Source organism: Python bivittatus, unplaced genomic scaffold, assembly GCF_059951505.1.
Source record: "Python bivittatus isolate LINGU-HERP-01145 unplaced genomic scaffold, Pbiv_v1 ctg000690_np1212, whole genome shotgun sequence".
NCBI lineage: Eukaryota > Metazoa > Chordata > Lepidosauria > Squamata > Pythonidae > Python > Python bivittatus.
Window position 1 is genome coordinate 10667062 of NW_028277096.1, and position 22213 is coordinate 10689274.

Consider the following 22213-nt stretch of genomic DNA (forward strand, 5'->3'; position numbering starts at 1 on the left):
AGTTTGGGTTGCAGAGGCTTTGAAGTATGCGAAATTAATGTTCATTGCTAGTTGGAAGAAGGATGATAACTTTCATGTTCCTCTAAAAGGAAATGAAGAGAAGAAGTAATTAGAAAACCTTTCCAATTTTCACAATTTGTTTAATTAGACAGCATGAAAAAAAGTACTATTTTCTCTTCTCCTTAGAATTGCTTAAAGCAGTCTTTCCCAGATGTATTGGGTTTTAATTCACATAATTCCCTGCCAGAATTACCACTGACATAAAAAGCCTGTGCCTCTTAGGCATAATGCTGTTTTAAATTTTGCATTAAGAGCTTAGACAACCGAGTATATATTCTTTGACAACTAGTGCCAAATCATAAGTTCCTGAAAACCAATATTCTGTTTCCAAGATAGAAAAACAATTTAAAATCATATTCCTTGGAGGAGAAATCAAAGAGGGGATAAGTTTTCTGTTCTAATATATGTACTTAGCCAACTTCCCCTATAATTCTGTTTCCTCACAAGCAGTTCTATTGTATTCAAGAGATTCCTGCCATATTTATCATCCACATATTTTATGGAGACTAATCTCCATTATATGTAAGGTTGCCCTTTTAGATTCCCAACCATGCCAAATTAGTGATGAGTGGAATTTGCAGCCCTCCAGATGTTGCTGAACTACAGTTCGAAGCAGACTCATCCAGCATTATCAATGGTGAGGAATGCTGGGAATTGTAGTTTAGCAACATCTGGAGTTTTATATATTCCCTGTCTAATGTAGTTGGTGTTTTACAGTAACCAGGCTTATTGGGGCTTCTTCCATAGATTATGGTGTAAATAATCCTGGCTTATCTTTATAGGAAATGCAACCATAGCTGCTGATCCTGGAAACCACATTTACCCATCATAGTGAATACGTGCTCCAAAACTTGTAGGGTTCTCCTTTAAAGAAGTAATGGTTAAGGTCTTAGTCTAGGAGCATGAAGAACCAGGTTCTAGTCCACCTTCAGCCCTGAAAGCTTTGGGCCATCCACTTTCAGCCCAACCTACCTTACAGTGTGATTGTGTGGAAAAATAGGAGGAGGGAGTTCTATATACACTACTTTAAGCACCTCAAAGAATGGGGGAATATAAGTCAATCAAACCAAAAAATAAAATAAAGCAACCTCGGCCAGTGGTTAGCAGGAAACGTCATGAATTTATTTTGCTAATTTGAAGAAATTCTCCTTTTGTCTTCCTGTTACTCTCAAATCACATCTGAATTCTAGACTCCCCTCCCCCCGCCTCCACTTTCCATGAAAATGTTTTTCTTGGCTCTGCCGCATTTTGACCTTCTGATCTCTTGCATGTGGTCTGGTTATTTGACTGTTTCGTCCCCCTTCCCTTTCGTTTTGCTCTTTGCTTCCAGGCACGGTTTTCGGTTAACTCCCTCTGTATATTTGCATCCAGCTTTAAGGTAACTTGGTGTCTTTGTTCCTTGCACTGTGCAATGAAATCCTTCATTCCCCTCCTCCAACCTCCCCAGTGAATTTGTGCTGTTGTATGTGCTAGACCATGTTACTTACCTTTAGAGCAGAGGAAGTCTGTTCTCCCCCATGTGGCGCTTCATGTGCATTCCTAAGAGCCCTCTGCTGTCATTTTTCTTTTACAACTTCCTTTTTTTCCCCTCTTTCTTTAAAAAAAACACCACCACTTTGGTACAATTAATTGGTGGGGCTTGCAGTTCTGCTCCTATGCTCTAGAGCTAGACAGGGGGGCATAGCAATGGTGCCATGGACCTTATTCTACGGAGAATAGCAGAACGTGGAAGGACTGTTGTGTGTGTTTCAAGACACCCTTTATTGGACAGGCTGCCCAATGCAAGACTGGCTTTAAAAGAAGCCTAAGAAGGGAGAATGGGGCCTTTGAAACGGTTTACCCACAGTTACCACCTAGACAGCAGAAGTGGACAGCTCACTGCCCACAGGCCCTCCTTGCTTGTGTGAGATGTATTTCATTTCTGCTGAAATGACCATCATTACTTGCATCTCTATACTTATCACATACAAAGTTTATGCAAATTGACAGCTGTTTGCATGTGCATATTTTATGCAAACTGACAGCAGCTGTTTTTTCCGGCAGCGGTAGGCTTTTCTGCCTGCGATAAAAGACAGCCCTTTCACATGTCTCTTGGGATACCTAAGCAGACCAGATCATCTGTTCAAAATGATGCCCTGGGAACTCTAAAAGGCTATTAACTATTGTGGTGGTAACCTACCTACATGTGAACTGCATTCACTACCAAACCTATGAGGACCCCCCATCCCCAATACATGTGAACTGCTTAAAGTGCCCTTGTAAGGAAACATTCACAACAAGCTGAATTGTCCTTGTGTGGGAACAGGGAGAAGACTCAGTCAGGAACGTGTGGCCCAGTAAACCAAATTGTTTCTACACTGACCATATCTCAAAGACAGTATGACCAGCATGCCGACCTAGTAGGAAGGGATAAATAATAAGAAGGTCACCCAGATGGGTTTATCAAAAACATTACAATAGCATGCTCTAATTTACACTGTGCCTCCTTTTTTCTTTGTCTTGCCTTTGCAGTGTAGTAAGCCAAGGGTAAATAAGCCATGGTTCTGCCTTTGCTCAGGGCTGCCCAACAAGGTGTCAGTGCTTTGCTGGGAGCTCGGTATATGCTGTATTATTGTATGTATGCTAATAAATTTTGCATGCTAATAAATCTTAAGCACACCAAAAGACCCAGTAGCCCAAGAAGAAAAAACAGGAGTCATCTACAACATACAGTGTAAGGACTGTAACAGCCACTGTGTAGGACAGACAGGCAGAAGGCTAGCAGAGTGCATCCATGAATACCAACTAGTAGTCAGAAGACACGATGAAAACTCCTTAATCTCACAAGACATGGACAGACTCAGCCATAATTTCAACTGGGAAACCATGAACATCCTAGACCAAGCTAAATCCAAAAACACTAGGGAATTCCTGGAAGCTTGGCATTCAGACAAATCAGCCATCAACAGATGCATAGAAATAAACCATATTTACACACCATTCAAAAGATACAATAAAAAGCTAAGAAGGAAGCAAAAAGACCAGAACACATCCTCTCCAGCAGCCAACACCCAGATAAGCAGGGATAAACACCAGGCAAACAATCAAGCAGAAAACAATACCCTGATCAAGGAACTACCAAGGAGAAAACCACAGCCCCACCAACACTGGCAGGGCGAGATACCATATATAAACAGGAAGCAAACCCCACACTCACTAGCATTGGTGAAGTTACCTAGTTGGGTAATACAATATCTGCAAACAAATTACCAAGCTCAGAGAACACTAAGGACTCCATAATAAATGTATGTTGTATCTTCAAAATGATTTGGTTGCTTTAGGTGAGCCAGGTTTTGGCTGCGACACTCTGGATACAGTTCCAGGTCTCCAAAAACACAAAACCTCTCAGACAGCTTTAAAAAAAAAAAAAAGCATTGGTAGGGAGCCTTACCAAACAAGGAGTGAAGTAATTGAGTCATGCAGGTATGGCTCCATCCTGCTAGCCTATTAAGGCTAAAGTCCTATGATCTGTGGAAGAAAATTGCTTGCTCTCAACATATTTACTTACTTACTTTCACTGAAAGTAACCTCAGAGCTAAAAGTGACAATCGTATTCAATGAGCAAAAATCATAAAGCAAGAGAGTGCAAGACCATGACAATAATGAAACAAACACACTAAACGATAAGAACACAATTGGTTGGAAACTGTAGCAGACAAACATTTAGTTGACACTAAAAGCTAACTAGATCCAGTCCCAACGGATGGAGACAGAATTGAATAATTGGGTATCTCTATCAAGAATGCCTTCTCAATTTGCTGTGTATCAGTCATGAACCCTCTTCCAGATCCAGCAGTTTTTCCTAGCCTTTTCCTAGGCTAAAGGGACACATTGCAATTATGTCAGCAGCAAACTCAAGGGAGGTCTGAAGCCTTCCCATTTTCTGACACCCCACAACTGGGGAAAATATACACCCTACCATATATATAAGTGTTTCTCAAACTTGGCAACTTTAAGAGGTGTGGACTTCAACTCCCAGAATTCTCCAGCCAGCCATGCCAAGTTTGAGAAACACTGTTATATAATGTGCTTTCCATTTTAGCTATGGAGAGAGAGCACATTACAGGAAAGGGAGGCAACATAGTAGGGCTTTAAACAAAGTAGTTATTCTGCTTTTGCATTTCAATGCCACTGGCTGTTGACATTACTTGGCCCCATAATTTACAATGACAAAGATGAATGAAGCCAAAGACCCTTCCAAGAATCATTCCCAATGGAAGTTTTGGGACATTTCTTGACATGTGGAACTCTTTGTTCAATTGGAACAATAATGTTCCAATAATGTTTTGTACTTGTTTGATCTGGAAGGAACACTTTCTTTTAAGTCATGTTCTTTTCCCTACCCCAGCAATAAAAATGAAACTATGCTATAAAGAACAAAGGATTCATTGCAGCTTCTGGAGAGCTCTGCACACAGGAAGTTTTCAGAGCTCACGTCATCCTGCCTTTTATCAGTTAATTAGGACTATTCTGGATTCATAGCCAGTGCTGCATTAATTCCAGCAATTAGTTTTAACACCTGGGAAACAGTGTGCCATCAGAGGAACAATTACTTTATTTCATGAAATGGCTCTCACAGCAAGCTAAGTAGAGAAGGGTCTGAGGAGTGAAATGTTTGCCAGCAGCTAACTGGACTTTGAAGAAGCAAGATAGGAAGAATATTGACACTTTTGAGCTTTGGTGTTGAAGTCTTGAGACAGCCAAGAAAGCAAACCAATGGATCAACTCAGACAAATCAAACAAATCAACCCAGAGGTCTCAGTCGAGGGACAAATGATCAGGCTCAAATTATGCTACTTCAGGGACATTATGCAATGACTCAGCTCTCTGGAGAAGGCTCAAATACTGGGAAAGGTGGAAGGGAAGAGAAGAAGAGGACGACCAGCAGCCAGGTGGATGGACTCAGTTGCAGTGGTGATGGGGGCACCGTTGGGAGTCCTGAAAGACCAAGTTAGGGGCAGACTGTCATGGAGAAAATCTATGTATGTGGTCACTAGGAGTCAACAACAACTTGATGGCACATAATCAATCAATTTGGGCTGTACAGTGTGATGGAGATAGAGCTTTAGACACTTTGAGGACCGAAGCCATTGGCGTGCGCTATTGCTGCCGATGAAAGATGAACAGAAATCTGGGGCTTTCATCTTGGAAGGATTAAAAAAAAGTTGTCATGGGCTTCTGCCCGTTGCCATTTTTAAAAACAAAATGATTAGAGATACTGATTCAGGCACACACACTTGGATCATCTTTGATTAGCCGTTTGCCAAGATTCGATGTATTTGAGAACATCTGCAAAGCACCTGCTTTGCAGCTTGCAGGCTTCTGGTTCAGTTTCGTGGCATCCCTGATTTAAAAAGTTGCAGATAACGGGCGATGGGAAGAATCTCCACCATTTGGGGGACAGCTGCCACTCATAGAAGACATATACAGTTTTGGTGTTGAACATCTGCATTATGTGTTGGTGGGAGTGGGAGGCTTCATTGCACCTGTCGGCTGATTTGAGCCCAGAGCAAGAATTCCTTTCAGTGGGGAAGTGAATTTCCAAACTATAGGAAGAGCTTCCTGACAAAAGCTGGAAACAGTACAACTCCCAGGAAATTTTGGCTTTTCTCCATTTAGAAAAACAACAGGAGAGGGAGAGGTTAGGATTAAGGTGAGCCTTATGAGAACACTCAGTGGGGGATGCGTTCTCCAACTGGATTAATATGGACATACTCAGTGACGTCTCCTTGCAAAGCACAGAGAAGGCAATTCAAACTCAATTTCAAGCCCACCGAAGCTGAAGGGGTGGTGGAGGAGGCAGTCACAGGTTGCCTGGCTGGCCTGCAACTGGATCACACACTTCTGTTCTCCCTGCCTGAGGCTATACATCATGTATGGAAGCTGACGACGGTCCCTGCATTAACTTGTATCAGCTGCTGACTGTTTCATCATTCTCCAACTGTGTGAGAGCACCTTCAGAGATTGTCAGCCATCTGGTGCAAAGGCTGGGTTTATTGCTAGGGCTGGGGAGGGTGTTTAGTAGAAATCAGTTCTTTCCTCATATTTTTCCTAGCAATATCTAAAGGGCTCTGTGGGAAGAAAAGGCCCAGTTAGTCCAGCATCCTGGAAGCCCAGAAGGATAAAAGCAAAAACTCTTATATGCTGTGGCTTTCCAGCAAATGCTATTCTAAGATAGACTGCCTCTGAAGATGGAGGTTTTCAGTATAGCTGATCTGTTGAGCAACTCTTGATGGATCCCTTGCCATAATTATATCCCATTCTTCTTTTAAAACCAACTACGGCACTTGGCCTATACCAAGGTGTTACCATACCACCAAGTCATGTGTAATTTATCAAGCTCAGTATTTTAATTCTGGCTGTGTTCACACAACACGCTTAACCAGGTCAGATAAAAATTGAGCAGCTGCATTTACACAATATGCTGAACCTTGGCCTTTGTCATTATTAATTTTGTGTATGTGTATGTGGCTTGCTGGGTTGCGTGAATCCAGATCAGTTGGTAACTTTATGGTTCAGTACATTATGTGAGTCCAAGAAATGGATTAATTTTGTAACTGAATTAAATGTATTATGTGAATACAACAGCTGACTGGCTGTGACTCCTCAGATTTTTTGGCACAGTTGTTTTTCCTATACCCAGAGATGTCTGGGACTGAATGTTAAGCCCTCTGGATCCAAAGTGTATGGCCACTACTGAGCATATTAATAAAGGAAGATTCTAGTCCTCATGATTTCAAATACTATGCTTTTCTGTTGAATGACACCCTTCTCAGCACCATGCTTCTCCAAATGTAATTTCCTTTCAGTTGTAGAACCAGTAAGGTGGTGTTTCTCAGCCAAGGCAGCTTTAAGATGCATGGACTTCAACTCCCAGAATCCTGGGAGTTGAAGTCCACGCATCTTAAAACTGACAAGGTTGAGAAACATTGCAATAAGTAAGTAAATAAGTTTATTGTTGTAACCACAGGTCACAACATAGAACACGGCAATAAGGTATGTGTGTCTGCAGTTAACCCCTTGTATGAAGGCAAGTAACATACAACAGGGGTTGTTGTACTGCTTCTTGATCTCGCTGATGAAATGTTCTTCCTCTTGATGATATGTAGAAAACAAGCAAGCCGAGAAGGGGTAAAGGACCCAGAGCTGCCTGATGTGAATGAAGATGAGACGGCCTCTTGAAACCCCAAGCATCTCACTGACCGATCATCCAGCTAGAGCTGCTGCTGTAACTGTTGTAACTGGTGGTGTTGTCTTTCGCGCCATGCTGTTCTCATCAGCCAGGGTTTGTGATCTGCGGGAGAGAGAGAGGAAGACTAATAAGTACAACACTAAAACAGCAAACACCAACCCAAGAAATGGTACACCGAATAGCTAATTCTTCATACAACCTGCTGCCTGCATTTTTTCACCATGTAAGACATTTTGGTGTTGTATAGTCGATATGTGCCTCTTCCAGCTGTGTTTCATGTTGTGGTATGCGTTTGGTCAGTTTTGCCCAGTGTTCCCTGCTAGGAGCTGCTCAGTTAAAACTTCTGTTCCGACTGATTTTGGTATGAGCTATTCAGCAATCAGATTGCAAGCCCAGTATGTTATTCAACACATTAGAAACCCTGCACCTCTCTTATTGCTGGGTCAGTGGTACCATTACTTTGGCTTGTTTTGAAATGCAGCAAAAATACAGTATCTCTGTGGTAAGGATTCAACTCATTTTGCATCAGCATGTTTCCTGAGTTGTGCATGTCTGTAACTGTTGGGTCATGCCCAGTGAGGTTGCGATAAACTAGAGAGGCTTCTGGATTTCTCCTCCTTTAGATTTTCCCCTAAATTCTGAAAGATCTGCTTAATTCCAAATTAAGAGAACTAGGTTGACAGTTTTCTCTTGCCTCCTGCCTGCCTGCCTTTTTGCACATGGAGAAGGGCTAAAGTTCAGTGAGAGGGCATATATTTTACATGCTTTTAGATCCAATTCCTGGCATCTTACAGAACTGGGAAGGCCTCCTCTGTGAGATGGGGAATGCTGCTGCTGGCCAAAACTGACAATATTGTGCCTGATGACTCATGGTTTGACTTCACATAAGTTAGCATCATATGTTCCTTCCTAATAATATCTTTAAAAAGCAATTCTGATGTTATATAAGGAATGGCTCAGCCATGTGAGAATTCTACCCATAGAGCGTAGCTCTAGATTCCATGTTCTTGTAGTACTGGGCATGTTTGGGCTTTTGAGCTAATTTGCTTCTGTCTCAGCTGCTGCAAAGGAAGAACTGCAAAACTTCCATTTTCAAGTATGAGAGATCCTGGAGCTCTGGGGGTCCAGGAAAAGGCTGGTCTGTTTTTCATTTATTCTTGATTCCTCTTGCCTCCCACTGTCTTGACTCAAAGCTCTTAGGACAGACTTCACCGGCAGTCTTGTCAGCAAACCTCACCTTAATCTTTCTTGTCAAAACATTTGGAAGAAATTGCAGTGGGAAAATGGTGCCATGGGCCCTATTCCAATTCTGTGGAATTGTTTACCAATATACAAGAGCCTTGCCCAAACACCTTACAAAAAGAACCTTGATTCACTCATACATGTAATCAGGATCAAAATTAATGGGATGTAGAGGGAGCTTTTCTAATCGCACTGGTAGCCCTGTTCTAGTGGCAGAATTAATTGTAGAAATGCTCATTAAACCAGCTTCACTCATTCCTGTGTATTGAAATAAGCACAGACGTACATACAACATGGCATTGCAAAATGTCAAACTTAATAACTGGAATGCAGTTCTCAGAAGTTTGCCTACAGCTGTGAATCCCAAGGCAGAAGACATCTCCAAGGCCATTTTCATGTCAGAGGGCCTGTGCTTTCAGCAGAAAGTTGCCTTTCTGCCTTGATTTGTATACACTCAAAGAATCTGCCACTGATTTCAGATTGATCTGCCCATAGGTACCCCAAAGTTCTGGGCACAGACAGGGGCAGAACATGAGAAAGCAGGAAAAGAATAATCCATTGCATGTCCAAGATGCAACAATTCTAGTCCATCACTTGATAAAGTGCAAACTTTTGCACTGTGCATTGTAAATCTATAAACACGCTTATTCAGAATCAGGCATATTAGGACTATGAAGTATCCAAGGGAGGGAGTGATGAGGAACGTCATTCTCACTGGCACGGGTATCAGGTTGTCTTATCTGTTCTACCACAGGGATGAGTGACCTTGCATTATTGTTGAAGCTCTCATTCTCACCAGAATAATCTCGGCTGCATTGATACCAAGTTGATTGGGACTAAAAGGAATATTGTTAGACCAGAACTAAAAATGATGCCACCAATTCTATCACTTTTTGACATCTCCCCCCCCGCCCTGTTCTCTGGTTTCTTCTCTTACACCTCGTTTTCCGACTCCTCCTCCTTATACTGAAATGGGGAAGAAATGATTACCTTCACCAGCAATCCAGACTGACTGTTTACAAAGAGATTTTGAACTTAAACCAAGGGCTACATGAAATTAGGGCAAAGGCTATATGTGACACAAGGGCTATTGGTAGCCCACTCCACTCTACCAAGCCTGGGTCTGCTTTCTCAGATGTGCTTAACCTGGTTGCCGAGCTAATCCATTTTGGGGGTTGCATAGTTCATGAATTGTGAACTATCAGAACAGACTGGGTCTTCAGAGCCTGCCTAATGGCACACACAAATTAACCAAGGATAAAACTAAACAAACTTGAGCATGTTATGTAAATGCAACCATTAGGTACTATGTGAACACAGCCCGGAAGTTTTTTTGTTTTGCTTTTCTGTATGAAGCAAGAAAACTATTAACTACTTCTGTACCACTTCAGTTGCTCCTTTATAGTTCTGACAATCTGTTCTCTTTCTGAGGTGAACAATCAATATATCATAGTTTTTGCAATGATATATTAAAGATTGAGCATATTTAGAATTGGCCTCCTTTACAATTATTCCAAATGGTAAGAAGACAATAGCAGGGAGAGCAGATTCTCACCTGTTTCCGAGGCATGTGCTTCGGTATGTATGTGTGCAGGTCATTCTGAAGTAACCCTATTTTTATATGTGTGACTGATACTTAAATTAAGGGATGGAGAAATGGTCTTTATGTGACTTTTCATGTCTTCATTTATGAATCTGTCCCATATTCTCATCAACAAATTCAGAATTATTTTTTCATTATGTATAATATTTTGAAGCATTATTATATGCATTTGGGGGGGTGTACTTAGCTAAAAGGAGCATTACAAAATTTGGGGAAGTTCAAAAACCAAGGGATACAGCCTCCTAATCCCCCATATTTGTCTGACAACTATGAATGAGGTTAATCTGGTAAAAAATGTAGCTTAAAAATGACATCTCCAGGTACCCCTGTAAAAAATTACCTGTTCCCAACATGAATTCCACTTTTGTGTAAATTTTATGAAGCAGTTGCTGCCCTTTCCCATCCCTTCCCACATTAAAGTTGATTTCAACAATTATTCAAACTCATAGCAAACCACTTGATTTTCCTCTATTTCTCATTTGCAAGCCACCCCAATGTTGATTTCTAATCCTATTCAACTTTCTACTTGTACGGTATCTGTACAACAGCCTTCCTCAGTTTGATGTCTACCGAATGGGTTAGATTTCAGCTTCCCAGAAGACCAGAGAGAACAATGTTCCCATCTTTGTAACAGAGGATTTAGGAAACTACAAACCTATCCACTTGGTGTATGTACTGGGCAAAGGTCTCAAACTGGTTATTAAACAGTATGTTTGAGAGCACTTGGGTAGGAATGCCACTATTAACAGGATTTGGCGTGGATTGTAACAAATTGTGCCACACTAGACCTATCTCTTTTTTGATAGAGTTACTAATTTAGTAGATCAGGAGAATACTGTAGACCAGTGTTTCTCAACCTTGGCCACGTGAAGATGTGTGGCTGGGGAATTCTGGGAGTTGAAGCCTACACATCTTCACGTGGCCATGGTTGAGAAACACTGCCGTAGACATATGGTACCTGGGCCTCAGCAAGCTTTCAACAGAGTCTCTCATGACATTCTCCTTAATAAAATGATATGGCTGGATAATACTATTGTTAGATGAACTCACAGTTGGCTGAATGACCACATCCAAACGCTGCTCATTAATGGCTCCACTTCAGCCTGGAGAGAAGTATTGAGTCAAATGCCACAGGGTTATGCCTGGGTCCTGCGCTGTTCAGCACTGTTATCCATAATTTGGTTGAGGGAGTTGAGGGGACACTTATCAAGTTTGCAGATGACACAGTCCTGGGAGGGGTAGTTGATACTTTAAAGGAGAAAGAGAAGGTTGAAAAAGATCTAGATAGGCTTGAGCAGTGGGCTGAAATATGGAATTTAACTGAGAAATAAAGACATTTATCAAGTTTGCAGATGACACAATGCTGGGAGGGGAAGTTGATACTTTACAGGTAGTCCTCACTTAGCAACAATAATTGTGACCAGCAACTTCATCGCTAAGCACTGTGGTCACTAAATGGACAATCATGTGACCACAACAGACTTATGACATCACTTCCCATTCAGCCGTTACATGAGTCACTACAGTCATTAAGCAAAACATCATGTGACTGCGACTTGCGATTTTACTTCTGCATTCTCCATTAACTCTGCTCGTTGCAAGCTGGTGGGGAAGCATGCAAATGGTGATCATGTGACCATGGGATGCTGCAACAGTCATAAATACAAGGATTGGTCACAAGGCTGTTTTTTTTTTTACACCATCGTAACTTCGAACAGTCGCTAAACAAGACAGTCAGTGAGTGAGGACTAGCTATAAAGGAGAAAGAAGGTTCAAAAACAGCTAGACAAGCTGAAATAAATAGGATGGAATTTAACAGGGAGAAATGTAAAATACTACATCTGGACAGGAAAAATTAGGGCAAAGTATAGTTTGGAGGAGATCTGGCTTGGCAATAATACATATGAATAAGATCTAGATGTTCTTGTTGACCAGGAGTTAAATGTGAGCCAGCAATGTAATGTACCTGCCAAAAGGCAAATGCTATCTTGGGGTGCCTTAACAGGAACATAGAGTCCAGATAATGGGAAATAATCATTCCATTTATGTGCCGTGGTCAGACCCCATTTGGCATATTGTGCCCATTTCTGGGCATCACAATTCAGAAAAGGACAGTGGCAAATTAAGTTCAGTGGAGGGCTGCCAAGATGAGGAAGGGTTTGGAACCAAGCCCTCTGAGGAACAGCTTCAAGATTCTGTTTGGCTTACAAAAGAGACCGCTGAAGGAAGATGGGATAGCAGTCTTCAAATATTTGAAGGGTTGTCACATAAAAGCCAAAGTGGATTTATTCGTTATAGACCCAGAGGGCAGGACTAGAACCAACAGATGTCTGAAGGAACATCTTGACTATACTAGCTATCAGTCAGTGGAAGAAGCTCCCACATGATGTAGGGAATTTTCCCCTGGAGATCTTCAAAAAGAGAGGCTAAACGCTTATGTCAGAGATGTGCTAGTGGGGGCTGTGCTGGACTGAACTAGATGACCTCTAAAGTCTCTTCCAAAGTTACAATTCCATAAGTTGTAGCCATCATAGCCAGTGTTGAAGACGATATAATTTGGAGGGCACCAAGCCACCTTATCGTGAGATATTTATAAAAATATGTATCCCACCTATTCACTGGATTCTAGGTGGTGTGTGTGTGTGTGTGTGTGTGCGCACGTGCTCCCTCAAGTTAGTCTTGGCTCCTGGTGACTACACTGACAAGTCCATGCATTTTTCAATGTTTGCAGAAATGGTTTGCCATTGCTTTCTTCCCAGGGCTGAGAAAGAGAATGACTGATCCAAAGTCACCCAGTTGGCTTTGTGCCTAAGGCAGGACTAGAACTCATGATCTCCCAATTTCTAGCCTGGTGCCTTAATCACTACACCAAAATCTATAAAATCTAATAATAGGCCACGTCTCTACTCTTTGCTGTCCAGTGCTGATAATTTTCCATGAAAGATCCCATGAAAGACTTTCCTTGGGGAGGTGAGAGTACCCCAAAATGATGTGGTTGCTGTTGAGAAGGACATCTTAGGGACCCTGTCCCCTCGATTTCTCAAAAGGAGGGTACCTGTAGTGCCCCCTTTCGTCTAGATTGTCCTGAATGGATTCTACCTGGTGCAGATGGTCCTAAAGGTGATAAGGGTCCAAACCATATAAGTAATCACCAGCACTCTGAATTGGGCCCAGAAGCAGACTGGCAAGCAATGTGGTTCCCTCAATCTAGGTGTTATTCTGTTATACTGGTTGGTATCAGTCTGTTGGTGGACAGCTGCATTCTCCCAGCTGCAGCTTCTGAGTGATCTTCAAAGGTAGCCCTATGAAGAGAGAATTTCAGTAGTTTAAGTGTGAGAGGACACAGACAGGACTTGTTGTTTTCAGTACCAGGAAAAGTCCCAATTAGCAAAACAGACAAAACTGGCCAAAGGCCATCCTGGCCAAGGCCTATACTTGCTGTGGCAGGAGCCACAAGTTCTAGAATTCCTAAATTGCATATCTGCTCTTTGAAGAACAATTAATGGAGCATCCATGGATCCAGATGCCTTTTAATAACAGTAACTCTACTTTGCTGGGGTTAAGTTTAAATTTGTTCCACCTCATCCAATCCCTCACAGCCTCCAGGACTGGATCTGGAGGAGTTACCTCTGCATCTCAGGAGACCCTGCCTGTCCAGCTCAAAGTTAATGTGAACAATTTTGTCTGCAAATGTCTGGCAAACTGTCCACAATGGCCAGTGGGAGGACTTTCAAGGCCCACAGCCCCAAAAGTGGGTGAGTCACCTGAAATAATGCTGTTGCCTGGCACTACACAGTACAGGGAAATAGCAACATTTGGTTACTGATACAAGCAGGCTCAGACAAGATCTCATATCTGTGTTCAAGTCATCTTGATTGCTTGTCTTTCACTAGCATCACTCAAACTGTCTCCAAGTGTACTTCATTTCCCATTGCTCCTCATGGAACCAATTAGGACCTCTGGACTGATACTCTGGGAGAAACTGCTTTGGAGCAATCTGTCAAGCATCTTTGCTGCCCCTGCATTCTAGAGCTCAACTAAGCACCCAAACACCCCAATGCCTGTCAATCACTGGGACACCCCCCCCCCTTCAGTCAGTTAGATCCATAAGGTACCTAGGAGAGACCATCTTAATGGGTCATTTTCATTATGGAGATCAGCAGTCACCACAAGCCTCAAGGAGACCAGATAGGATGTTTCACCTGCCACACATTCTTTTTTTCTTCTGTCCTTCTAGCACTTGTCTTCCACTCCCAAACTCAAGCCATCTCCAGCCAAATAGCATCTGGGTTGCCCCTCTTTCTTTGATGTTAGCCTTCTGTATACCAGCAGTTGTAATTCTTCCATCAGGACACCCCTGTCCCCCAAGTGTTGAATCTCTCCCAGTAGATCAGCCACTATATCCTTCTTCATCACTCCTTTCCCTTCCTCTAAGCCATAACATTCTCCACCAACTCCCCCCAATCCAATCATCTTTCACCCTCCTTTCTCAATAATCCAATTGCATTAATCCCTTGTCAGCCTTTGCTTTCCTCCTCCTGCTTCCCAGCTCTTCAACTGCATCCAATTACTTCCAGCTATCTTCATCAACATCCACTCTCAGACTGTACTCCATCAATGTATCTCATCTCCAACTTCTTTTCATGCCAATCCTCTATCACTCTCTTCTCCAACTTCTCCAGCCAGCCCCATCCCAAACTATCCATCTTCATATCCACCAGTTCTCCTTCCCAGATCCCTCACCATGCCATGGAGCAGGGCTCCTATCCCACCATGTCCTGTAAGTGAGGGTAGTTGGGACCTACAGCCAGACATTATTAATTATCTAATTATTAAACCACTATTAACTTTTCAGGATTTCTGGACTGCACCCTTGCCTACAATTCACTGTCACCTGGTTGGTAAGAATGTTGGATCCAGAAGGGGAAAGGCTTTCAAAAAACCTTCAGAGCATTCCAATATAGTATTATAATAGCAAGCCCAAGGGGAGTTCAGTGTCTTTCCTGTGCTTTGCTGCCATGTTAGTTTCTATATATTGAACTGTAACAGCATGGAGTAGAATAACAGCAAAAATAAAGTTCATTGGTGTGTCACAGAAACAGGGTAATTTTTAATATTTATGTAGTGCACTAAGCATTTTGCTGATATTATCTTGGCAATGTTTACAATAACTTTGGTATCATCATTCCCATTTTTTTTTTCACTTTAGTGATGGTGCTGAAAGTGGCATAGAGCAGGGTTCCTCAACCTCAGCAACTTTAAGATGGGTGGACTTGAACTCCCAGAATTACCCAGCCAGCTGGCTGGGGAATTCTGGGAGTTGAAGTCCACCCATCTTAAAGTTGCTGAGGTTGAGGAACCCTGGCATAGAGTGAGTTCCCAACTGAGGGGAGCCTGGCATCTAGTGCATCCAATTAATTGCTACACCATATTGATGCAGCATTGATAAACTGCTGCTCATACCAAGGGAACTGCAAATTCATCCTGTGTCCTCAGGGATCCATATGCAAACAGCACCCTTACCACACATGCCAATTTTTCTTTGATAATGACCTTGGCACACCTATAGTAGGTTCAAAAATCTGCCATGAGCATCAAGGACAAGGTTACTAAGCTATGATAGGAATGCAACATACTTTGCCGATATTTTTTGCCACTTACAAGGAATCTCAAGTTGCATCTCTTAATCCGAATCAGGTATAGATTATGAACTTTGCAGTTAGTGTGGTTCTGGCGCCTTAATTATTTTAAGGGTTTACAAGATCTCATAGGGCTGAGAATTGCCTTGCTGTATTTTCTTTGGTTCATGCTACTTTGTACTCAAGGTCCGTGCTTGTCCTGTTTCAGTGTTTTGTGTAATGTTCGGTGTGAAACTCAAGAAACTCCCCCACACCTCAGAAACTGAAAGCATGACAATGTATGCCAGCCCTATCCAACAGACATGTTGGGACCATACATCAAGAATTCCCAGGATGGCAAAGAGTAAAATATCCAGCCACTGATGGTGATAGCATCAAGGTCCATCGCACTGTAAATATGTATCATGAGCAGAACCTATTGGAGGGGAGGGGGTTGCATGCTTTTGTACTCCAAAGAATGGAATTGGGCGGGTGGGGTGGGGGTGGAGGTGGAAATGCCAATAAAGTGCTCAGAATTAAACTACTGGCTGAGTTGTGATTGAAATGGAGGCACAGGAAATGCTCCTGACTTCTGTGTCATCAGTGAATAATTCACTCATTCCTGGAAGCTAAAGACTCACCCTTGTGGAGTCCTTGGGGTCCTCTGAGCTTGGTTGTTTTGTTGCAGACGTTTCATTACCCGGCTAGGTAACATCTTCAGTGCTAGCACTTCAGCTAGCACTGAAGATGTTACCTAGAGAGGTAATGAAACATCTGCAAGCATGAGCTATATATAGTCTCTTCTATTGGCTCACCATTGTCATGCACACTCTGCAATGTTTTTATTTTTTAAATGTTGAATAATAATAACATAATAATAAATTAGACTTGTATATTAAGATGAGGAGTTTAAGAATATCCTATGTGCACTAACTTAGGTGTACACATCACTGAATTGAGTGGGGTTCAGTACAAACGTATTTGGAATTCACAGTTTACATACATAGCGTATGGAAGAACGAATTCATTCCTCAAAGTGACTTTTATACAGTACTCATAGGAATTGTCAATTAAAAGGCTCTTGAATAGAAAATAAAAACAAATCAACACTTTGGTGCACTTTAAAAAGTACAGTCAGTTTGAGCAGTCAGTGCTGGAGTAATGACTGGGTTCATACCTTTTTCTAAGCCATAGTAATATGTTTAATCATATAGTTAGTTGCAAAACCACTGTTGACTGGATTCTCACACACACACACACAAATCTGTATATGTATATCATATAATGTGGTGATTCCAATCATGTGCATTTTCATCCTTGGAGATATCAAGGATTATTTGAAACGGAGTACATAAAGCATCTTTTCTACCACTGAGCTATGAAAGGTGACCAGAGAGAAGTGGCCAGGAGTATGTTTTACTAGCAGAAAGATCTTGCTTGCAAAAACTCACAGGATTCAGCGGTTCTTTTAAAAAGAGATCTAGTCCAATTAACAAGCCCGTACATCTTATTCTCCTATCATGCTTGATCCTCTTCATATAGTGTTTCTCAGCCTTGGCCACTTTAAGATGTGTGGGCTTTAACTCCCAGAATTCCTCAGCCAGCATGGGGCTGGCTGGGAAATTCTGGGAGTTGAAGCCCACACATCTTAAAGTGGCCAAGATTGAGAAACACTGCTCTAACAAAAGATTTAGGTTCTACATGTAGCAGCACCTGGCTTTGTGCAGGCCAGGTTAGTCTTTGGATGGGAGGCCACCAGGGAATATGAAGGCTACTGTCTAGATTGGAAGTATTAAAAAAAGAAGACTCCAGAAGAAGTTAATGACCAAGAAAACTTCATGGATATGGGTACCAGGAGGAGTCAAGCTCACCTCTGCTTTATGTTCTTGACTTACTGTGCCAATTGAACCCAAAGAGCCACCGTTTTGGATTTGCAGAAACTAGAATCTGAATCTGAAATTTGTCAGAGTTTATACTTCCAACAAGAGGACTGTTAATAACAACACATCTCAGTAAACCTGAGGTTGTGCTTAAAAACTCCATGTGCCCCACGGGAATTGGAGATAAGATGGTGCACTGCTCTTTAACAGGCTGTTTTGGCCAGTTCTGAGAATAGCTGATGATGGGGCACCAGGGAGGAGAGAGGTGTCATACAAAAAAATTAAGATGATAGCAGTAAGTAGGTTGAGGAAACCCCATCCTTTTTTAATGTGCATTGCGCAATGCATATAAAAAGGGTGGGCTTCAATAGCATGGTCACAGATGCCATCTTGAATTTTTTGACACCCCATCTTGTGGACACATCCTCCAGCCAAAAAGTCTCTCTGCCTGAAGAGCAACTTCCATCTGACATACCTTGTTTGAACAAGTAGCTTACAGTATAAATGACACCTTTTATTGACCGGTCTCTTATGAAAAACCAAAACACCCAGTATGAGAGTTGCTTCTGCTCATGGAAATATGTTGGTCAAATGCCCTGAAAGAGACTCCTTTCAGAAGAACATGAATTTGAGATTTGGGTTACGTTCTGCAGGACAAGATGTCTGACTGAACCCAAGGGGTCTGCCTGAAGAGTTGTTGCAGAACGCCACAATGCCAGAGCTCAGTACTATGCTTATAGAAGTAGTTCAGCCCATATTGCCTGACTGTGTGACCATATGGACGTGCCTGGCGAATTCCACACAGACCCAGAAAATCCCATGGAAGGTCGGCATTTGCATACAAAATGGCGGATGACGTGGACAGATTCAGGGTTAGAGAACCAAACTGAAATCATTCAGAAATTCTGATGGGGGAGAAATGCTCTTCCAAATTACTGGGGATTGCTTGAAAATCCAAATAAGGATAAGGATAAGGGGGAAAAAATAACCCTTACAATCGATCTTTGATATTCAATGGTTTGCTATATTTTTTTTAGCCAGAGCATAGGGAGAGAGCCAGTTTGGTGTAGTGGTTAAGGCACAGGTTGGAACCTGGGAGACTGTGAGTTCTAGTCCCATCTTAGAAGAAGGCAAGGGCAAAATGCTTCTGAAATCTTGCCAAGAAAACTGCAGGGACTTGTCCAGGCAGATGCAAGGAGTCCACACTGACTTGAAGGCACACGCATTAAAAAAAGAGCCTAGGGAACTTCGAGGCTTTTGCTCAGTGCTTGGAGACTAGGAAAGTAACTTACATCAAATAAACACAGGGTCTGGGTTTGCACAATACAGGAGATTGAAATGTGGCTGGCTAGTTTGTGGCTCAGTGGCCTGGGAGCATTTACCTTTTTACAGGAGGAAAAACATTTGTTTCAAATTTATGGAAACTACTGAACCACAGAATCACGTTGGTAAATTTGCATCCATTATTCAAACAACAGCATCCTGATATCGGTAGAGAAAAGCTGTTTTCTCCACCCTGCCCATTTTAAATAGGCTGCTAACATTTTGTAACCTTTTTGTGACTTTCTAATCGGCCCTTAAAGAAATTCTTATGCTTTTAGTTTCGTAACTAGAGATAGATCATAACTAGGAGAAAAAAATAAAAAAATCTGTCCCCACATTCCTTTGGTGCCCCCTACTGGATTCAGAGTTTAAGATTTCTGGCATGAACCATCTCATGATCCCATGAAAGCTTACAACGCATTTTCCCTTTCTTTTTTAATACTCAAAAATGGTAACAATGAATAGAAGTTCCTGCACTCTGAGGAAATGAGCTATCTTTTAAAACTGCCGCACATCTAAACATGGCTGCAGCACAGACACAAGTCGAAATTCCTAAACAGGCAACCCCTTTTTCTAAAACAAGATTGATTTTTAATAGTATGCCTTCGAGTCAGTTTTGACTCCTGGAAACTGGTTGGACAAGTCCCTGCAGTTTTCTTGGCCAGATTTTCAGAGGTGGTTTGCCCTGGCCTTCTCTCCAGGAGTGGGAGAGAGCGACTGCCCCAAAGTCACCTAACTGGCTTTGTGCCTAAGGCAGGATTAGAACTCAAGTCTCTTCATTTCTGAGGATCTTAACCTTTTCACCAAACTGGCTCTCAAAATGAAACTAAGTCATCAAATATAGAATTGGAAGGAGTCGCTCATGCTCTTGAGTCTAACTCCCTGCTTGGTGCAAGAATCCAAAGCATCCTTGAGAGATAGTTATAAAGCATCTGCTTGAAGACATCCAATAAAGGGGAGACCCCCATCTCTGTAGGCAATTGTCCCCACTGTCAAACTGCTCTTCCTATTAGGGTTTCCAGTTCCTGTAATATACAGATTGTTCTTGTTCAGTGACTGCCTTGTAGAGTGACAGTTCACAGTTACGACGGTGATGAAAAAGTAACTTTGCAACCAGTCCTTGCATTTATGACCTTTGCAGGTCTGTAAAGCAAAGGGAAGCTGAAGTCAGATTGCAAGCACAAGAGTGGTTTCACTTAGTGACTGCTTCACTTAACAACCAAGTTGCTGGTCCCAATTGTGGTCACTAAACAAGGACTCCCTTTATAATCCCATTGTTCTGTTTCTTGTACTGTAGAATAATACAGAGCTAGTCTGGGCTCTCATCTGCATGATACTCGGATACTTGAAACATTTGATGAGTCTCCTTTGAGTCGTTAATAATAGTGAATTAAAACTCTCCTCATGGAATCGAGGAATTTCTAGGCCAAATTTCCCATTCAATATTAGCGTAAACCTTAGACAGAGCATGAGTTGATTCTTCTTAAGTAAAACTGTCCATCTATAAATAAGCAGGACCTTTCCTGCAGCAACCTGAAATAATGGAATTCTCTCTCAAGTCACTTGTAATGTAGCTCGTTACAAAATATGCCTCACTGAAATAAATTCAGGTTGTTTTAGTAATGCTTTTCTTCTATGAACGTTGATTTATCGTACAGATTAGGACTGTGCAGTGTTTTGGAACATGAAGGGGTGTGCAGCTAGCCCCTCTGCAAGCCCTTAAACCACACGTCTTCTCCTGCAGTTGCGCTATGCAGTGTTGGAAAGGGCAGGGCAGGGCAGATGCTGTAGGGAGCTCCAGATGAGTGATATATGAGCATTTCTCCCCCTCCTCCTGATCTGAATAGTTTTCTTTGCATCTGAAGCAATACACCACCCTAATGTACACACATGCAATGCGTTTTTAAATCTAATGTACTACGTAGTGCATTATGACTAAGATTTTCAGATATTTATAAACCACCATGAATGAGGGGGTAGATTGCATAAATGCTTAAATTAAAAAAAACCTTCTGTGATGGAATGGAATGAGAGGAGTCAAGGACAGAAGCATCTCCTCAGCCCCCAGCGTGAGCATGGGAAAGCGAAGAGGATGAGACTGGCACCACCCTAAGGAATTCGTAGTGTTTAGTTGCTGGCTTGGGGAGTTTAGAGTGAGTCTGGCGAGACTGATGTCAGGTTAAGCCCAAGAAACTCCACGAGACAGTTCTGGAACAGCTCAGTTACTTTGTTAGCTCACACCTGCTAGACAGAATCTCGCCAGACTCACTCTGAACTCCCCAAGCCAGCAACTAAACACTACGAGTTCCTTAGGGTGGTGCCAGTCTCATCTTCTTCGCTTTCCCATGCTCACGCTGGGGGGCTGAGGAGATGCTTCTGTCCTTGACTCCTCTCATTCCATCACACCTTCTCAAATAAAATTTGTGGGCAAATATTAACTGGGATCACACCTCCCACTGAGCAATGGTTTACCCATAGTTTGTTGATCAAGGCATCATGGCTGAGTTCACAACATTTAATTCTGGATTCCCAACATGGCACCAACATGCCTCCTGAAAGCTCTTTTGGTGTCTATAAAGGATCCCTGACCCACTGATGGCATTTATTTTTTAAAGGAATTAACATGGCATAATGCTTTTCTTGATATTGTTTTTTGTACTGTTTTTGATGTGCTGTTGGGTGTCCAGTCACCTCCGTAAGATGGGCAGCCCCATAAATTGCTTTATAAACTCAAATAAATGATTTAATGAATAGAATAAAGGAAACCTCCAGCTTTCTCAATGATGCCCCTGAGCCCCAGAGTGCCTTTCGGGGAAGATAAAATAGCGGGTGATGAGAACCTAGTGTTTCTTTGAAAGCGGGCCCCACCCCAAAGATGTCTAAAAACACATTAGACCTTGCATTGCATGGAGCATTACAGCTGTATAGAAAAGCAGCACTTCACGAAGTGGGTTAACTCAAGGAAACCACAGATCCTCCAGTTTAAGTAGACACACCCCTTGGAAGGCTCATACGGTTGTGTTAAAGGCAGTCCCAGGTTGCCTTGCTGGTAGTCCTCATGGCAGTGTTTTCTGTGCATGCAAAAATGGGAAGGACCCCCCCCCCCCTTCAAAGCTGTGCGAGGTGGCTTTAGCATCTTGCAAAGGTCCTCTACTTGCAGTAAGGCGCTTTGCAGAATGTCTCTTCTGAATGCTTTGCAGTGGGACTGATGACAAAAATGCAAATATCTTCATGAAATCAGTGGCAGATTTCAATT

The 22213-nt window shown here is 42.2% G+C and overlaps 1 protein-coding gene across 3 annotated transcripts in view; it reads left to right on the forward strand.

Annotated features, from left to right (window-relative positions):
* The window catches only part of CAMKK1 (calcium/calmodulin dependent protein kinase kinase 1), a 110152-nt gene extending 99000 nt beyond the window's left edge, over nucleotides 1-11152 (forward strand). For all 3 annotated transcript variants that reach the window (XM_088152266.1, XM_088152264.1, XM_088152265.1), the window contains exon 16: nucleotides 7209-11152. In XM_088152266.1, coding sequence (XP_088008392.1) covers nucleotides 7209-7281 — 73 coding nt within the window. In that variant the 3' untranslated portion in view covers nucleotides 7282-11152. The remainder of the gene's footprint in view (nucleotides 1-7208) is intronic.
* Nucleotides 11153-22213: the final 11061 nt, after the last annotated feature.